Consider the following 20,868-nt stretch of genomic DNA (forward strand, 5'->3'; position numbering starts at 1 on the left):
GCATGCAAGGGATACAAAGTAGACAAGGCTAAGCTCCAATATTGGCAGCAAGAGGTACTCTACCTAGGGCAACTCATCTCTGCAAACGGGAAAATAATTATCCTTGACAGGGCAGCAACAGTGCGCGCCACTCGCATACCACTCACAGTGAAAGACATGCAAAAATTCTAAGGATTATGCAATTATTGAAGAGCATGGATTTGTGACTACGCAGCATACATGAGGCTGCTCTTACAGGGCCTCAAGTAAGCACAAAAAGGAAACTGCGAAATAGAATGGACCGCAATCATGATCAAGAGTTTCAATGACCTAAAGGAAGTGATCTCAACAGCCCCGTCCTTGCCACTCCAGATTCCATGCAGGAGGTTTATATATTCTCGCACACGAATGGCACACTCATGACTGCAGTACTGACACAAAAAAGCACCATGGGTTACAAGCCACTGCCCTACTACAGCGGCACACTAGACACGGTCATGCAGGGACAGTTCGAATGGGAACATGCTCTTGCTGCTCCACCCTCACCACCCAGAGGGCATCAGCGTATGAGATTATTCTTCCACACATCCACGTTGTGAGGTGTAAAATAGTGAACCCAGTCACGTTCCTCAGAGCCATGCACTGACTAGGATTTACAACAGCATGACGTTGCAACTTATGAGGGTGAGGAAGAAGATATCCCTAAAGCTAGAGACAGCTCTTTATCAGAAGGCAATGTTCTTTTTGTTGACGGGTCAGCAATAATTGACCAGGACATGGGGCAGAGACATGTTGGGGCCCCCGTTGTGCACCTAGAGGCAGATGACTATGAGACACTGGTAATGAAAAGGTTGCCCACGCACAACTCAGCCCAAGTGGCAGAACTCCTATTACCTATTGAGGCCCTTCGGGCATCCAAGGGGTGTTATGCTACCATTTATTCAGGCTCTGCATATTTCACCACAACGGTGCACGCAGGTCTTTCATGCTGGAGAAGGAGGGGCTTTAGGAGGGCGACGGCTCACCAGTGCAACACACCGCCCTGCTCAATACACTCATGTCTGCCCTCGCAGAACCATCTGTAGTGGCGGTTATCAAATGCGCAGCCCACAGCAACAACACTGACGAAATCTTGTTGGGGAATGCAGACAACAATGTGGCAGCCAAAGCTGCAGCATATCTCCCAGTGCCCACGTCCACTGAATATGTTTTCACAGCGGTAACCACAAGGCCAGAGACAGATCCTTACACCGCCCAGCCCATAGCCCAAATAATTGGACTTCAGCGTAGGACACGACAGGAAGAGCAGGAAATCTGGCTCAAGCAGGGGTGCGTGCAGTCCCCCAATGACCTCTTATGGAGACAGCAAAAGACTGGGAAAGTAGTGATGCCGGTAGAACTGCTACACATGGCATTTGAGCAATTACACTACCCTTAGCACAGCTCCAAGCAACACATTGCAGCAGACATTCAGTAAGACTGGTTTATACCTAATCTCAAGGAACACCTCTCGACGATCGTCGCCCTCATCATGTCAAGAATCGACTACGCAAACAGCCTCTACCTCAAGATGCCGGAACACCTAGTGAAGGAATTACAACGCATCCAAAATGCAGCAGCTAGACTCCTCCTCAAACTATCCAGAAGAGACCACATCACTCCAGCGTTAAAAATACTACATTGGCTTCCAATCGAACATCGTATCACGTTCAAAACAATGTGCATAACACAAAGAGCAATCAGCGGACAGGGAGCCGAATTCCTACAAAAGAAAATAACAATTCAAAAGCCAACGAGACTCCTCAGATCAAGCAATGAAATCCGCTTGGAACAAATACCATATGCCAGGAAAATCCTCTTTCTCCCGCCTAGCCTCAAAAACCTGAAACAACCCCCCGAAAGAAATAAAAACACCAAAGACCACGTAAAATTTTTTAAAATTCTTTAAAATTCTAAAAACATGGCTCTTCAACACCCCGGAACTGACTTGAAACAACTGAAACAATCAAACAGGAAACACAAAGAACAGACTGACAGAATATATGATGGCACAGACAACACCTAGCACTGACTAAGGAAACTCCTACAAGAACAAGAGAGACAATGATGGATGGAACATAACGTGAGCAACAACCACATGAGGACAGAACGATAGCAAACATGCCTAAACTACCAACAACCTTACCCACTTAGAAAGGGCTTAGGGTACAGGCGTAATTTGCAAGTAAATCGATCCTAAAGGACGAGGTTGCAGCAAGGACAAATTAGGATAAAAGGGGTGGCCAATACAAACATGGAAACACAAAGAGTAGCTGACTTAACATAATGACAGAGAGATGAGACCGCGTTATCAGGCTGAAACCTTATCTCCGAAAGGAAGACAACCTCTCTAGATCACGAAGGAAACACAATAGGAGTGTGCATTTCTCCTAACAACAAGGCTATTAACCAACCCCAAAAAACTACTGAAAGCCTCACCACTCCTCACGCACCTCTCACACACGAACCAACACAACCACATCTATTAAAACCGCAGCAACCTGCACGCACTTCACCACATGGCAACAATAAACACACCACACAGACCCCCACACAACCGATTCAGATTCGAATACTGCACCAATATGCTTGGTGAATGGTGTTAACCGAACTGAAGCTGCCAACAGTACTTCACAGCTCCCTTGCTCTTTTCCAAACTTTGTCCTACTAACACGCTTAACCTACCCCCTTTTTGTTTCAGATCCGCCAGAGCTCCAGGGGACCACTCCGGTGGTAATAGTGTGGGGTACAAATATCCTTTAACATTAACATTAACACTCCTCTTCCAGTCATTGGGCCCATGATTTGGTCAATTTGCAGCACCAGTTTGGGATAATGGCCTAGCTTTTTGATTAACTAGGCCCCCGATTGACCTACCCCCTTCTCATGTGTATGTGCTCGGACCACCGCACAACCCTGCAGACCAGGTGCCACCTTGGGGTTAGACAGTCCCATCATGGCAGCTACACGACTGCAACATGATGTGCCCGCTGTCCTCTGTGGGTCTTCCTCCCCACCGGAGTCTCCTGCCATTAATCTCTGCCTTCCTGTTCAGGTAAGTCTTGCACTCTGTGGATTGTTATCTGTGAGGTTTTATAGCATTGGGGGAAGCTGCATCTTGTGGGATCTTAATGCCAGGATTTCCAAGGCTGTGTTCAAGCCTTGACAGTGCATGCAGCCATAAATCTCAAGAAACTGAAGCATTTCTGAATTCTTCTGTGGGCGCTTTGTGACATATGCTTGTATGCTAGATAAGGGGAAGAGGCCCTGTGGGATCCTGCATGTACCACCTCTGGTATGACATCACTTAGCATGTCGTCTTCTCTCAGTCCCAGGGTCTCTTGGCCACCCCTTCCTGTAATTCCATTTTAGTTCCGAAGACCAGGTGACAAATACAATGTGTTATGTAATTAGTGTGTTTAGTAATGAATAGAGAATGGGTTTATCGGCCGGTACAACACCCTCCCTAGCATATGGATGTTCCGTTCTACAGAAAACACATTGCCGTACACATGTCATGGTAAGTGATCACACCCTTTCAAGAGACCGAACAATATAAAAGGCTGTCTAACTCATGGTTTAAAAATTATATTAATAATATCTTGGTCCCTGGGCACTGGGTTGTCAGTTATAATAATGGCATTCACTTGTAACAACATGGATGGGCTTTTAGAGGATCCAGGTGAAGTTTCCTCTAATCAGTGGTCGAAGTGTACAAAGAGAAGTAGTGGAACTATGTTCACTGCTTGCCTGCCCCGCTCCCCACAAACCCCATCGCCATGCCCCCTCCCACGCGCAATCCAAACCCCCAAACACACGTGCTGTTTAAGGGAATGTTCAGTGCAGTGCACTGTGCAAGTTTCAACTTCTTCCTACACTTTTATTTTAAAACTAAGCAGTTCTGGACCGGGTTGCTTTTAAAATGAAAGTCTAGGAACAGTCAAACTTAAAAAATAAAAGTAGAGGAGCAGCGCTCCCGCCCACTTCGACCACTGCCTCTAATGGGCAGTGGACTTCGCTTTGGAGTTACTTGGTTGTGAAGATGCAAGCGTCTCTCAGCCTGACCCAATGAGGACTCTTCTGAGGGCTCCACACTGCAGGCCACAGGCTCCTCCACACTAACCATTTCTTATCTCAAAACAATTCACACGCTCGCCCCATTTGTTCCAAATCATTTATCCACTTTCTATTGAACAACTATGAATTTCTTGCTGGTCTTTTCGTCAAAAACAGAATACATTTCAGAGAAATTATTTCCAAGAATGGATGAAAGCATTATTCACAAAGAACCTGTATAAAAAAAAAAAACATACTAAAAGAGTGAAATGGGCACTCCTGCGCAAGACAGTAGGACGGCCACATCCTTCCCTCTCTATAATGCCTCTTCATAATGTTTTTCAACAGCTGAGGCGCCCCGGGTCAGATTGCCTGAATGTAGCCAGACAGGACAGACTTCCCAGCGGGATTATCTTGATAGTTTCCATATAATGACTTGTCAGCGAGATGAACCACCCGCAGAAAAGCAAACAGTAATTTTAAGGGATGAGTGCAACCAGCCAAATATTAGCAGCCCCACCCATGGCTACAAAACAGTTAATCACATCCCCCACCCAACTCCGTCCCCCCGAAAGTCTCATATAGCAGCACAACGCACACTGCCATAGAGACAAGAATAATTAGCCAATGCAGGACCATTCCAACACCAGGCAGCACACTGGTTAAGTTCCACCAATTTCAATGGTTGCACTCAACAGTAAATGCACAATGGACATGGTCCATGCATTCAGCTTTTAGAACAAGGGCTTGCAAAGAAATTATGGTGGTCAGACCCTAGAATATTTCCAGTTTTTATAAAAACATTCTGCACAAGTATTATTAGTTTGCTCCTTTATTGTAGAAACCTCTTTGATAGGATACGTTTTCATCTCGTGTAATGGCGACAGTGCGCCACATAATTCATTTCCCCAATATTCGACCTGGGTTTCTGGGCTGTTTGCATTACTTCTTCTGTGTTAACTAAGGTAAGTGGTGTTACAAGGAATAAGCCCCCAGCCCATCCTTAAAGGATAGTTCTGGGACTTTTTTTTTATTGTCCCTACGGGTCGGCCATGTGTTTGTAAGCATAAATCGGTAGATCGTAGGAAACTTTCCTATGGACCTTACCCGACTTTTCGCCCATTATCGCACTCGAAATCAGCCGCCATTTTGTGATAATCCTATCATTCCGCCGCACCGACCTGGCTCACCTGCCTTTGCGGCACTAAATCAAATCCCCCGCCCCTGAGCCTGACATCAGCAGACGCGTACTGCCCATTTCAAGCACGTCTCGTGTCAACAATCGCTGCGCCTCAGCTATTGACGTGTTGCCATGGAAATGGCAGGACGCCTCTTTCCCCAATAAGTATAAACAGACCGTTTCACAACATACAGCAGCAGATTTTCGATTCCATTCCTCTCTCTGTGTTACTTTGAGTATTCTGTGACTCGTTTCAGTGCTCTGGTCAGCTACCTCCGCCGCTTGTAGCCCGTGTGAACACCTGTACCATCTCTGTAAATTATTTTACTATCTTTACCGCACAATGGCCACAATAATGCCGTATATGTACGAGCCCGAGTACACCGAGGAGGAACTACTGGAAAGGCAAGCACGCGAAAACGATGGGGATTCGGACGGCAGTTGGGAGGACCAGTCAACGGATGAAGAGCCTGGACCATGTCGCATGGACGGCGTCTCCACCTGGTGCACGTGCAATCGGTGCGAGCTAATGCCAACTGAGGAGGAGAACTGCTGCTGCCGTGAAAATTCCGGGTGCTTGGCCTACATTTCGGAAAGCGAGCAAAGTCTGCAGGAAGGCGAGCAAAGTCCGCAATGCATCACCGAGCTGCCAGAGTTCAGGGAAGCCTGCCTCTCACGGACAGTGTTGAGGATGATGATGGTGCTTATGCATGAACTTCGTGGCACTGTTCGTCCGCGTAATCCGAGTAACGAGTAAGTATACTCTGTTTGTGATGTCAGTGATGCCACCACTATTTCATGGTCGTCTCCCACATATAAAATTACATTTACATATCATTCGAACGCATGTAAATTGGTTCCATATAGTGCATTTTCTAGATATAATTTTTTTCTAAGAAAAATGACATGTGTTACCTGAATCGACATTGATAAGAAAGTTTGGTCAGTTTAATACAGTTTGCATCTTTTTTTTTCACAGGTGGTACAGGCTGGTGGCCTATCGTTGCTTCACTTGGTGGCTTCACGGGAGGCTCGGACACCGCGTTCGGAGAGTAATACCTGCCTGTGCGGTACTTGCCATTAGACAACATTTCCCCAGTGACAGTGGACAATACCGCGGATTTTCCCTCGATGTGCTGCAACCTCAACTTTACAATGTGTAATGTTTATTATTTATGTTTAACTAAAATCTAAAATAAAGCCCAACATATATTTTAACAATGGTTGTTTTGATTTTTTAAATGAATCTAGTGTATATTCTCCTGGGAGGGTGAGGTATTTATAAACTCACCCCCCTGCCTTCCATGTAGTAGATCCTGCAGCCATCCTCTTACATTCAGTTAGATGGCCTCTCCTTGGTGAGGCCCTGCGGCAAACGGGTCTTGTCTGCACGACCACCGCCCCGATCCACCCCCCCCCCCCCGCCCTATCAAAGGCACTTCGCACCAGGGTACTTGCGCTGCTGGCAAGTGGAGCTGTCAGGGAGCGATAAAGGCCAAGAGGTGCCAAAGACCATGTACACTTCAAAGTGGTCTATAGAGCATGGGTTGTTGTTCCCATGTCTACCTCCAGACCCCGTGTCTCCTGCCAAGCATCCCCCCTCACGCTGGACGCCCCCCTGCAATCCACATATGTGTGTCTCCATTCACGAGTCTTCCTGTGTCTTGTCTGCACGACCACTGCCCCGATCCACCCCCCCCCCCCGCCCTATCAAAGGCAGTTCGCACCAGGGTACTTGCGCTGCTGGCAAGTGGAGCTGTCAGGGAGCGATAAAGGCCAAGAGGTGCCAAAGACCATGTACACTTCAAAGTGGTCTATAGAGCATGGGTTGTTGTTCCCATGTCTACCTCCAGACCCCGTGTCTCCTGCCAAGCATCCCCCCTCACGCAGGACGCCCCCCTGCAATCCGCATAATGCCACGACATATACACGTCATTCATTCACAAACACACCCCTGTTTCGAATTCTTTATAACCCACTTCATATTTCTAATGAGAACTTCTTTGCGCTTTGCTAGTCAACCCGTGAAGGTGCTGGTTATCTGCTCTTCGTCTCTGTGAACTTCCGTGACCACTTTGAGCAAACTCGTCAGTTTGCAACCTGTGAACTGCTCCCTGTTCTACGACAAGAAACTACTCTGATCCCTGCATCTAACTGTTTGTTCGTCAAGGTAAGTCCATGTACCATAATCATTTTGCGTCCAATTTTTTAATTTATATCTATTTGCTAGTAGTCATCAAATTGCATCCATGTTTTCTTTTCGTTCACGACAGTACATGCAAGGAACTAGTCACATGTTCTGAGTTTAGTCAAATTACTTTTTCTATTTTTTGAAAGTTATTGAAATACTTATCCGCATGTGAATAACGTGTATAGTTCCAAGAACCAAAACGGACCTTGCATTGAACCTTTTATGTGTCATTTAATGTTTTAACACATTGGTATTCATAGAGAATTGTTGATCTTTACTTTTCAGAACTTTCCATAATGCCTGCCTGTTCCATTGGCGGTTGCCCTTCGAAGACTCATAACAAATCTGAAGGTACTATAATGCATGTTTTCCCTAAGACAATAGATCAGATAAGAGAATGGGTCCGATATTGCGGATATCCAGCCTCTGAGCTAGAAAGTAGAGTCCTAGAAGTCTTTGCGGACAAGAGGGGTGATCGATACCGCATCTGCAGCAGGCACTTTAGCCCAGACATGTACTCCACATCATTGCTAATAAAGAAGAAAACACCGCGAGCGAGGCGAAAATTGCTCTCAACCGCTATTCCCACTCTATTCGTCCACATCCCTCCACTGGTGAGTCAAGTTTACGTATTTGTCTCTCGGCCTTGCGGTAGTGTGTAGCATTAGCTAACAATAATTTCCCCATTTATGTATCCACTCAATATGAAGGCGGAAGATTCTCCATCCGTGTCGTTATTGCAGTCATCAGCCACTTCAAGCGCCTATCGGGTAATCTTACTTAGCTATTCTGACACTGACTTGTTTTAGGCATGTAAATCAATAGTTTTAATTGATCGTGTAATTATTTTACCTAATGGTACACCACAGTACTCGTCCTCTAGTCTTTGTTTTCAGGTATAATTATTGTTATCCAAAATAATGCAAGTACTGTCTTTCAGGGAGATGCTGAGGAGTCCAACGCATTGACGACAACCGTAGATGTCACTCAGATGCTCGAGGTACGTTTCCGGACAGTTCCATCGATGGAGATCATCAGATCTTGCATTCTTGTAGCGTGATTGTTACACACAATGTTTCTTTCGTTTTTAGCCATTGGTATGTCCTTCTGTCGTCGCCCTCCTATGTGTCTTCTTTTTTCAATATTGTGTTCATTACTAATGAAAGTCCTAGGTTTCAGGGAGTCGATGGAGCATTAGTCCAAGAAGAAGGGGGAGCATGCAGTTACGGGTCGGCGCAACAGCTTGCAGAAGTGTGCACCGCAGTTACAGCGTCCCTTGATGTTCTTATGCATTTCGAGGTATGGATACTGACAGATCAATCATGCGAGATCAAATGACGTGATTACATCCGCTATACTTCCTTCTTTATTAACGCAAGTACTATGTTTCAGGGAGCTGACGGAGCTTCTTCAACAAGAACATCACCCCTAGTAGTTGATGCAGATCTCTGGGTGGTGACACTTCCAACGATGGAGCAAATCGAATCATATTTAGATATCCATTATTTATTTTAGACAAATGATCATTTGTGCAGGTCTATTTAGATGAGCCGTTGACGCCTGCAGAAAGTTTATGTTCTTTTAAACAAAATAGAAAACCATACTAATGCAATTACTGTGTTTCAGGGAGTTGCTGAAGCGTCATCTTCAATAATATCATCAATGGAAGTCTATGCGGAGCCCGAGGTATGGATCTTGACAGTTCAATCTAACTAGATCAACAATGCGTGAACTATTGTCGTTTGAATGTTCTACACAATGCGTTCATTCGTGTTTTGCTATTGAGATGTACGTATGGGTATTGGTCCGCAAGTACATTTTGTGTTTTCAATATTATTATACATACTAATGAAAGTTCTATGTTTCAGGGAGTCGATGGAGCCTCAGTGAGTGATGGATGTGCTTATCATGAAAATATAGTCGTTGCAGCGCGAGAGGAAGTGGAGACATGCACACACGAGTCGGAGCAACAGCGTCCAGATGTTGAAGTTCGAGGCAAGAAAGTTTCAAAGAAAAGAAAGCAAAAGAAGGTTAGTGTCCTGTTCACTATATTATGTTGTCTTTCACTGTCAATAGTTCAATACTGTAAGTTGTGTTTAAACTGAACATCCCTTTTCTAATCTGTCCTCTAGTTGCGAGTGGGTGTAAGAACTAGATCTACACAGACAGTGAAGCGAACGAGAGATGTTGCTTGTCAAACCTTTTGGCAGGGACTTGAGACTGGAGATGCATCGTGCCAATGGGAAGAATATGAAGTGATTGACAACGGAGCTATACCACCACCAGCCATTGATAGTGAATGTCCTCCTGGTAGTTTGGATGCAGTCGGAGATCAATTCACAGAATCCACACCCGCAAAAAATAAGAGCGCGCGAAAGTTGAAGACATTGTTTTTTTCTCCCATCTCCGGACAAGGAACAGATGTTGCAATGGAAGAGAATGAAGTGGACGACAATGAAACACCATCAATATCACTGAACATAGCGGAAGAAGATATCAGAGATTGTACCTTTCATGCGAGTGACATGTCCTCAACGTTACAGGCCGAACCAGCTGGGATGCAGAGTGACAGTATAAGGAAAGAGGCCAAATTCATTGTATTCGATAGCTGTTTGATGGATATTATTATGATGATGAAATGTGGGCATTGGGTTGGTGGGGAAGTATGTGGGGAGCCATTGATTAATGTGACTCGTGCAATTCGAGGCACTAACCTTAAAATACATGCCACCTGTACACAATATCATCCGTTCGCATGGTCTGCACAACCCATGCTGGGGCAACTGCCAGCAGGCAATCTACTTTGTGCAGCGGCCGCACTTTTTAGTGGTTCAAGTTTTAAAAAGTTACAGTATTTCTTTCAGTTTGTGGGAATCCATTTCATTGCGAAAAGTCAGTTCTACAAATACCAAACCGATTATCTATTTCCAGCCATCAGCGAAGCTTGGAGAATGGAAAAAATGTCAATGGAAAGTACATTCGCGGGCAAACGCTTCAGGCTAGCCGGTGATGGACAGTGCGACAGCCCAGGATTTTCAGCCAAGTACTGCACCTACCACTTTCAGGACATGGAAAGTAAGAAAATTGTGAGTTCGGTGGTCGTGCAGGTGTCACAAAGTACATCCTCAGTGGCCATGGAGAAAGTTGGCTTTGTAGCATCATTGCAAGAACTACAATCGCGGGGAATGGTGATCGACCTGATAGCCACGGACAGACACGTTTCAATTGCCAAGACAATGAGAGAAGAGTACAAAAATATAAATCACCAATTTGACGTATGGCATCTTGCAAAAACAATCAATAAAAAATTGTCGGCTGCAGGAAAAAAAAAAGATATGCAAGGTATTTCACAGTGGTCCAAGTCAATCAGCAACCATCTTTGGTGGAGCTCAAAAACATGTGAAGGGTCGTTGGAAATTCTACTGGAAAAATGGCGGTCAGTAATGTTGCACTGTAGCAACGTACATCGATGGTCGACAAATGAGCATTTCCACAAATGTGAACATGGCCATTTGTCCACAGAGGAGGCACGGAAGAAGAAGTGGTTGATTCCTTCATCACCCACTCACAAGGCCATTGAAAAGATTGTATTTGATAAAACTATAACAAGAGATTTGAGGGGACTCACGGAATTCTGCCACACAGGAGATTTGGAGGTGTTCCACAATATGTGCCTAAAGTACAGGCCCAAAAGATTGCATTTTGGCATGGAAGGCATGATAAATCGGACTCTTCTAGCGGTCTTGGCACATAACCATAATGTTGGCCGTCAACAAAGTAGGACGACCGGAACTTTAGGGACGCTTCGCTACAATAAGGCCTTCACTAAAAGAAGTAAACAATGGGTGATCAAACCAGTGTTTGAGGATATGCAATATGAGTTTATTGAGAGACTTATCGTAGATGTCCTCGATAGGCACATACATGGAGTGGTGAACGAACCTATGCAGGGGACAACTGCATTGCCACCCAACATTGCCTCTGTTCCATGTCCACCTAAAGCAGAGCTCATTGAGAAATACACATCACGGTTTAAATGATTGTAATTTGATTGTCTGTTCTCTCGAGTCTCCTCATGTTGCAGGCCCATTGCAATTAAACCAAACAGTAATATAAATCATTTTTACAAAAATTATAGAATGTTTCCGTATTACAAACACATGGCCGACCCATAGGGACAATAAAAAAAAAGGCACGCAGACAAGATGCCCTTACACTAACTGCAGCTAACTAGAAATGTGTGCTCGCTCAAAGTGAAGGTCAGCTGCTTTGATGTTTTGCTCGGGTGGCGGAACGGCCCACGACCCAGTATAAGGTTCTATTGTGATTTGACCTTGACAGGCCGGGACCATCCTGAAAAAAAAAGATAATGAATAAAATTTCAGAAACGAAACGATGAGCCACGTTCATTAGAAGAAGTAACGTCGGCAAAGAAGGAGTGGTGTTTCGGGTCTGCCCTACACAGAGACACAATGGAAAATGCAAATATAATGTAAGTAACTTTTGATGAGTTTATACCGCAATTTCATTACTATACAGTGGCTTTAAAGACGGGTTCAGTTGTACTTGTTCGTTCTATGTGGCATATTGTTTTCTACCGCGCACTAACTTGAGGAGAAACATCTGCTTTTACTGAAGCACCTCAAAACCTTCCTCTTTGCTTCTGCTTTCTCTCTCCCTCTCCCCTGCTACAACTGGTCCACTGTCTGCGACCTCGGTCCTGGGCCCTTCCACTCTCCACCTGCACTGCCTCCCTGTCAACCCCTGCACTGGGGGACTGTCTCAGTATCCTACAGCCCCCCCTTCCCAGCACTTGTTCTGCACTTACCTTGCACTTGCCACCAGCTGGCCCTATTTATTTATTATTTTATGCTACTTACCTTGTACTCCACTCCCCCCCCCCCTCCCTGCCTCGCCACGCCTTTAAACACTTGTGTACACCCAGTAGCGCTGTCCTCGCTATGATTTTAATAAGGATCTGATGGTGAGACTAATTTCATTTTTTATGTTTTTAGGTACATCATTCACTACTGTCTGTGTCACGAGTACCGGACACCGGCGGACGGCTTCTACAGCCGCCAGTTGCTTCTCCGCGTGAACAACGTTACCACCCTGACCATTTTATGGGACGATCGCCAAGTACAAGTATGCCCTTACGCGGTACTAACGGTTAGATGCAACATACCTACCGTTGTGGTGGCCTAGTGCCTCGTTGTTGGAACAGCCATGCGATTATCAGTGCTACCGAAGAGCTTATTTTTATCGTAAAACAACACCCTGTGTACTGCACACGAACATCGCTTCCCTCAAGACGAACTAATTTGGATCGAGAGCAAAGAAAAATGCAAATCGCTGAATATTCTCTAAACATTTGATGTCCAATAAACGTACTTTGCCAAATGTACAATCTTGCCGTTTGCTTTTAAACCACGGTTTCACATTCCGAATTGTGGCGCTGTATTGTGAGATGCTCTAAGACCCTGTGTACAGCAAAGGACCATCGCGTTCCTCAATACAAACTTTTTGGAACATGAGCAAATAAAAATGCAAATCGCTGAATATTCTCTAAACATTTGATGTCAAATAAATGTACTTTACCACATTTACAATCTTGCGGTTTGATTTCAAAGTACAGTTTCATATTCCGAATTGTGGTGCGCTGTATTGTGAGCTGATCTGTGTTGATTTCCGGGGTCTGTGTGGAGTCGCGTAGAAGACGCCTGGGCGCGTTTGCCTACGCAGCACAGTAACGTCACGGAGAGAGGCGGGGAATATGAATGTTTTGATAATGTCTGTTTCAGGGGCGGGGGATTTGATTTAGTGCCGCAAAGGCAGGTGAGCCAGGTCGATGCGGCGGAATGATAGGATTATCACAAAATGGCGGCTGATTTCGAGTGCGATAATGGGCGAAAAGTCGGGTAAGGTCCATAGGAAAGTTTCCTACGATCTACCGATTTATGCTTACAAACACATGGCCGACCCGTAGGGACAATAAAAAAAAAGTCCCGGAACTATCCTTTAACTCTGTAGGTCACACAACCAACGGCTGCTGAAAATCACAATAATTAAGGATCAAACTTACGAGGAAATTTTCTTGCCTGCCTCCATTCTAAAAAAACAAGAAAAGGAATGGGGTTGGTTCATGAAATCACATGCATCGATAATGCAAGCAAAATAGTCAAAATGATATTGAAAAATAGAATGACTTACGCATTGCTGAGCAACAATCTGCATGGAAAGAAGACAAAGACGCATCATTAGTACAAAACAGTGTCAAAAGTACGTAGTGTTTCTTTGTTGGTAATGTAACATTGCATATAGTACTAGGCTCTCAATAACATTGGCCTGGCCAGTCTCCTCAGGCTTCTGCACTGATGGGGAGAAGAAGAGACGTTCCTAATTAACCGCTGAACTCTTTTTGTGTCCCAGGCATTCTTATTCTGTATGCTATGGCATTTGTAACGCGCCTATACACAAGTGTTTCAAGGCGCAAAGAGGCAAAGAAGGGGTAACAGAAGGAGGATAGAGACAACGATCTTACTAGGTCAAGTGACATTGAGATCGCACAAGTGCAGGGGGTAGGGGAGGGGAAAAGTGCCAGGGGAAAGGTGAGGGGGCAGTTCTGTACATGGGATCAAAACAATAACAAGAAATGCAGCCGACAGGGGGCAGGTGTAAGGGTAAGTGCAGACAGCAGGTGTCAAAAGTGCAGGTAGTAGGACTGTAGAGTTACAGATACAGACCCAAGTGCAAGGGTTGCTGGGAGGTAATGCAGGTGTGCAAATGGACGGGCAAGGACCTAGGCCCGGAATCTGAGGGTAGCCAGGTGACCAGTGCAGTATCAGACAGGAAATCAGCAGGGGGGAGGGAGAGAGAAGGCAGAAGCAAAGAGGAAGGTCTTGGGCTGCTTCCAGAACCGGAGATAGTTCTTCTCATGTTTCACAGAGGAAGGAAGGCTGTTCCAGAGGGAGGCCCCAGCTGAAGATAGAGATCTACCACCACGCGACTGTACAGGATCTCCTTCTATCATATGTAGGGGGCTCCATAAATGTCCGTAGTTAGGGGGGTGCAAGGCTCTGTCAAATGGGAAGATGGCAACTGCGTTTGATAGAAAATATTAGCAGATCTGGCATTGGCGCAGTATATTCAGTGGTCGAAGTGTACGAAAAAGAAGTGGTGGGACTATGTTGCCTGCTGGCCTGCACCCACTTCCCACAAACCCTATCACCACGCTCCCTCCCACACACAATACAAACCCGCAAACACATGCACCTGCTGTGTAAGGAAACGTTCAGTGTAGCGCACTGAAAGTGCAAGTTTCAACTTATTCCTGCACTTTTATTTTAAAACGAAACCATTCCATAACAATTTCTTTTTAAAATAAAAGTATAGGAACAGTAAAACTTAATGTTAAAAAAGTAGAGGAGCACCGCTTCTGCCCACTTCGACCACTGATATTTATTTAAGCGGGAGGCTTAGCATTAAAAAGTTTGGAAACCACTGCTCTATATCAACTTTAAAAACACACTCATACGACAATCCAGCTCCACAGAACGCTCTAGCACTTCCTCGGAGAAACAACCATAAAGCCACAACTACCGAGAGTGCCTCCTGTTTATCTGGTTACATCGCCAGTATATTTTTCCATGAGTTTTTTGCTGAACATTTTCAACAAAAAAGAGAATTGGAAAAATTATAAGTTACTCACCTTAGTGACTAACGTACTCTTTGTCCATAGTCCCCTTTCCTCCATACTGTATGAGTGTCATTTCCAAGGGACGGGAGATGGAACCTTTTTCACCAGAAACACCTTCTTCCCCTTTAAATTTAGAGGCACGTGGGTGAGCGGCCCAGGGAGCATGCGCTGCCCTAACTCGGCCCTCCGGCGCCACACCTCAGTCCCATTGACGCGTCAACAATAGATTTAACATTGCCTAATTACACCAGTATTATTAGCGGGGAGGTTGGTGGGACGTATGGAGGAAAGGGGACTATGGACTAAGAGTAAGTTAGTCACTACAGTGAGTATTACCAGGTTACTCACCGTAGTGACCACCTTACTCCTAGTCCATAGTCCCCTTTCCTCCATACTTATGGGAAATCTCTCCGTCCTGTGGGACGGGACCGGAGCACTTTTGTAAAAAGCATCCACATTTTTTTCAAAAATGTGTCCCTCCTCTCTTTCCTGCGCGGGGCCAGGCACGCGGCCGTAACCCCGCCCACCTTGGCTCTGCCCCGCGCATCGCCCATCAGTCCTTTTCTATCGCAGGGTCCAAGACCCATTAGCAATAACAGAGGAACCTTATTAGAGGGGATGGCGGGCGGGCGTATGGAGGAAAGGGGACTATGGACTAGGAGTAAGGTGGTCACTACGTTGAGTAACCTGGTAATACTCCTATGTCCCGTCCCCTTTCCTCCATACTTATGGGAGATTCCCAAGCACTCCTTACAGGAAATATGGGTGGATGGAAATACCCCTTACTGAAACAGGTTCTTCAGCACAGCCTGGCCGAACTGAGCGTCAGCCCTAGAGCTCATATCAAGGCAGTAATGCTTACAGAAAGCAGATGGGGAGGCCCAATTAGCCGCTCTAGCGATGGACTCCCAGGGAACATACTTCTGAAAAGCAACCGCAGCTGCCTTGCCTCACACCTGATGTGCATGGATACCCTTAGGAGGTTTCAGCTTTTGGACGGTGAAAGATTCTGTGATACAGGCAGCAATCCATCTGGAAATGGATGCCTTTGACACCGGCCTGCCCTGGGGTTTACCGAAGGTCACAAACACTTGGGAAGAGATCCGAAGCTCGACAGTCCTGTCCAGATAGAACTTAAGAGCTCTTCGGACATCCAGGCAGTGTAGAACCCTTTCCGCCTCCGAGGCAGGGTTTGGCAAAAAGACCGGAAGGGAAATCGACTGATTCAGATGGAATTCGGTGACTACCTTTATTAGGAAAGCTGGGTTCGTCCAAAGGACTACCTTGTCCTTCTGAAAGTCCAAGAAAGGATGCTCTACCGACAATGCCTGGAGCTCACTCATTCTCCTCGCTGACGTAACGGCGACCAGAAAGGACACTTTCCAGGACACGTACTTGAGGTCAACCGTAGCCATTGGCTCGAAAGGTTTATGGCACAGCGCCGTCAGGACTACGTTTAGGTCCCAGGGCGGGTGCAGACTACGAACCGGAGGGTAGATGCGTGTCAAACCAGCAAAATGTCTATTCACCACCGGGTTAGTTAATGAATAAGAACACCGGTCTGTAGAGATGTAGGCGGAAATCGCCGAAAGATAAGTCCTGTAGGACAAGACATGAACCCCTGACTCTGCTAGGGAGGAGACAAAGGACAGCACCGTGTCAATCGTCGCCACCCTCGGGTCCAATTCTTTCTCCAAACACCAATGACAGAACCTGAGCCATTTACTCTTGTATTGAGATCTGGTCGAGGGTTTCTTGGCTGCTTTGATAATGCACATGTTATCCGCAGACAAACCCAAATGCTCTAGAGCCGTGAACTCAGGCACCATGCCGCCAAGTTGAGCGATTGTGGGGAGGGGGGCCACATCTGCTGTTCCCCTTGGTGAAGAAGATCGGGAGTTACTGGTAACCTGATCGGCGGACACACTGACAGGTGTTGAAGTTCTGAAAACCAAAACCTGGCCGGCCACCACAGAGCTATCAGTAGAAGAGAACAGTTGACAGAGCTATTCAACTTCCAAATTGCTCGATGAACCAGAGGAAGAGGCAGGAAGGCGTAAGCTCTCATGTTGTGCCATGGGATCTCGAGTGTGTCCCCCAGATAGGAGGCTCCCAGTCCCCCTCTGGAGGCGTACTGAGGAAGCTTCTTGTTTACCACCGTGGCGAAGAGGTCCACCTCCGGTGTGCCCCAACGCGAAAAAATCCATGAAAGGATCTCCGCCTTCAACTCCCACTCGTAGCTGACCACTGTCCGCCGGCTGAGGGCACCCGCGGTGACATTCAGCCGGCCCGGGATGTGCACTGCAAGCAGCCAGACCCCATGGAGCACGGCCCACTCCCAAATCTGGATGGACAGAACCACGAGAGGGGGAGACTTCGTTCCCCCTTGCTTGTTTATGTAGTACATTGACACCGCATTGTCCATTCTTATGCGGACCACCTTGTTGACAATGAGCGGTCTGAACGCCTTGAGCGCCAGAAAAATTGCCAGAAGCTCCAATTGATTTATGTGCAGGAGCTTGTCCTGAGGTGACCAGAGGTCCGAGACCTGAAGAAGATCTAACGTCGCACCCCACCCGAAAAGGCAGGAGTCTGTCGTGATCATCACCATGGGGGCTGGGTCCTGGAACCCCACGCCCACTGACAGGTTGCTGAGAGATGACCACCAGCCCAGGTCCACTCTCATGGAATCTGGAATCATTATCCGTTTGGAATCCGGGTCCACAGCCTGCCGCCAGGAACTCCGAAGAGCCATCTGGGTCCGTCTCATTTTGAGACGAGCAAGAGGAAGAGCCAGTACACACGAGGCCATGAGGCCCAGAAGCCTCTGGAACCACCAGGTCGACATGCTCTCCGACTGCGTAAACATCTGACTCGTGGCCAACAGATCCGCCATTCTGTCCCCGGTCAAATACACTTGGCAGTCTATCGTGTTCCAACGAAAACCCAGGCAAATCAGGTCCTGTGAGACCGTCATGGAGGATTTCCGCCAGTTCACCGACAGCCCAAGATGGAACAGGAGCTGAAGGAGAGATTGGAGGTTGCCCGCTGCTGTCAACGGACAAGGGCTGCGTAGGAGCCAGTCATCCAAATAGGGATACACATGGATACCCTGGAGACGAAGATAGGCCGCGATCACCGACATCATCTTCGTGAAGACACGCAGCGCCGAACTGAGGCCAAAAGGAAGCACCCGAAACTGGAAGTGCTCCTCTCCCAAAGAGAAACGGAGGTATCTCCTGTGTGGGTTACAAATCAGGATATGCATGTACGCATCCTGAAGATCCACCACGCTGAGCCAGTCGCCCGCCTGCAACGAGGAGCGAATCTGGCCGGGCGTGAACATCTTGAATTTCTCCAGGGGTAGGGAAAGATTGAACTGGGAAAGGTCTAGGATGGTGCGCAGGCCAGCCTGTTGGGTTTGGGCACCGTAAACAGCCGGGAGTAGAAGCCCTCTCCTCGCTCCCCAAGGGGAACGGGTTCCACACCTCTGAGGAGCAGAAGTTTCTGAACCTCGGCCTTGAGGGAGAGTGAGCCCAACAGCTGAAAAGGAGGGGGTTGAGGGGTGGGGTAAGGGGTAAAGGTAAGCAGAAGCCCGCTCGAGTGACTGACAAGACCCATCTGCCTTCTGTGATGGCTTGCCACGCCTCCCAATGAAACGCAATGCGTCCTCCCACCGGGGTCTTGTGCGAGCGCGGAAAACCCTCATTTAGCAGGTTTATCGGTAGCGGTACCACCTGAACCTGATGAGGAGGCTGAGGAGCGGGAGAAATACTGCGTACACTGTTGTCTACGGCAGTTATTCCCTGCAGGGGTATCCACTCTGCGATTTTTGCGGTCGAGGAAGCCCCTAAAACCAGAGGAAGGTCGACCTTGCGACAACGGCCTTTGAGCCTTGAAGGGAGCTTTGACCAGAACAGACAATGATTTGGCCGTCTGAGTGCTGTCTTTGGTTTTGGTGAGTTCTACATCAGTAGAAGAGTGAAAAAGCTCCTTACCATCAAATGGAAGGTCCAGAAATCTTGTCTTGCACCTCCTTCGAGAACTTAGTGGCATGAAGCCATGCTTGCCACAAGGTATCACCCCCAAGCATCAGACCTCGAGCTGAGGTGTCTACGTGATGAGCCGCAGCCTCCAGGAGATCCTGGGCTAAGACCCTGGCATCGGAAAGGCCTCCTCTGAAATCCTCCAGCTTCTCGACCGGAATGTGCTCCTCAAACTCCGACAGACCTCTCCACATCCGCATGTTAGCTCCCGCCAAAATTAATTCTGCATTGGCCTACCTGAGCTGCAAGGCCGAATTGGCAAAGATTTTCCTCCCTAGGGAGTCCAGGAGCTTGTCCTCCTTTCCCAAGACCTGAGTAGCCGTCGCGGAGGAGGATGCTGCAGGTCTGGATTGCAACGTGGCCGCAGCCACCACTGTGGAGGAGGGAGGCGGACAAGACGACAAGGCCACTTCTTCCGAGGAATGTAGCCTGTACCTCGCGTCAATCTTTTTATTGACAAAAAGTCCCGAGTGTGGCTTTTCCCAAACTCTTCGGACCTCGGCCAGAACGTCCTTCTGCAAGAACAGGCCGGTACGCTCCAAAGGAGACAAGGTGAACTCCACAGAAAGCACGCCCTCGGAGCAGGTGCCTCGTTGTCCTGATCACCTTGAGGGTCATCTGACAGGTCAGGATCCTGCTAAACCGTGTCAGGCACTGCCTTGTCCACTGGGGACAACGGTGGCACAGGCGGAAGCGCAGGGGGAGGCACCACGGGCAAGGGAGGCACCGTCGGAACGGGCGGAGTCAGGGGCGTGGGTGGACATATCTCCTTGAAAAGCCCTTTGAAATATTCCCTCATGGGGTCGGTGCGCATAAGCGCTTGAAATTTACTGAAAAAAGCATCCTCAGGAGATTGTTTCGGAACCTGAGGAGGCCTCTCACTCATGAGGTGGACAAATCCAGGGACGTAACGGGGAAGGGTGCCACACCGGCCCCTCCGCCGACGTATCCACATAAATCAAGGGAGCCGCCCCCGCGGGCAACGAAACATTGTGCGGAAGAGGCGTTCCAATCATAAACCGGCCGGTAAGGAAGCGCACAAGGGACCTTGGGTTCACCCGAAGGACCGAACCCTACACCAGGGGCCGATGGCGTAGTTGTAGGGGTAGTACCTAAAATGGCCGCCGTGGTCGTGGCGGGAACGGCTGCCATTTTGTCCTCAGGAACTGCGGCAGGTGAGGAAGTGAGGCAGGGGTCCCTGTCGATGGATCAGGGGTCTTCATTTTAGCCTTAACATAAGGAACCTCGGCAGAGCCGGTACTATGAGGCCTGGAATGTTTCTGCGACATACCAACCGCCAACTGAGCCTTCGAAGGAAGAGCGTCGGCACTGCCGGTAAAAGAAGAAACTTTCTTCTTTGCCCCCTCAACAGATCTGGTGTCACCGCAAGAGCGGAAACGGTGCGCTGTCACCGACAGGGCCTTGCCCGGCCCCTCAGAACTGTTGGTTTCCTTAGTCTCTGTACGAGGGACCTCTGACCTAGGCCCGGTAGAAGCCTTATCAGCACGGGTCTCGAACATCCGTTCGATAACCTCAAGCCCAGCCAAGACCTCGGGGTGTACCCCGATTTTGTTTTTGAGGGAAGCCGAAAGCGCGGCCTCAGAGCAAGCTCCGGTACCCCAAGACTCAGTAGAACTGGGTCTACAAACAGCCCCCACAGGTGGGGCCTCGGAGCGTACTT

The 20,868-nt window shown here is 47.6% G+C and overlaps 1 protein-coding gene across 4 annotated transcripts in view; it reads right to left on the reverse strand.

The window, feature by feature from the left end:
• The window catches only part of LOC138527555 (E3 ubiquitin-protein ligase TRIM39-like), a 500,407-nt gene that overhangs the window by 105,191 nt on the left and 374,348 nt on the right, over window positions 1-20,868 (reverse strand). For 3 of the 4 annotated variants that reach the window (XM_069638827.1, XM_069638813.1, XM_069638835.1), the window contains 2 exons: window positions 13,656-13,673; window positions 13,528-13,554 (listed from right to left, as the gene is read on the reverse strand). The exons of the other annotated variant lie outside the window; for it this stretch is intronic. In XM_069638827.1, the coding sequence (XP_069494928.1) occupies window positions 13,528-13,554; window positions 13,656-13,673 (45 nt within the window). The remainder of the gene's footprint in view (window positions 1-13,527; window positions 13,555-13,655; window positions 13,674-20,868) is intronic. 4 annotated transcript variants of the gene reach the window in all.

The sequence above is a fragment of the Ambystoma mexicanum genome, chromosome 1q (genome assembly GCF_040938575.1).
Source record: "Ambystoma mexicanum isolate Mex_15411 chromosome 1q, UKY_AmexF1_1, whole genome shotgun sequence".
NCBI lineage: Eukaryota > Metazoa > Chordata > Amphibia > Caudata > Ambystomatidae > Ambystoma > Ambystoma mexicanum.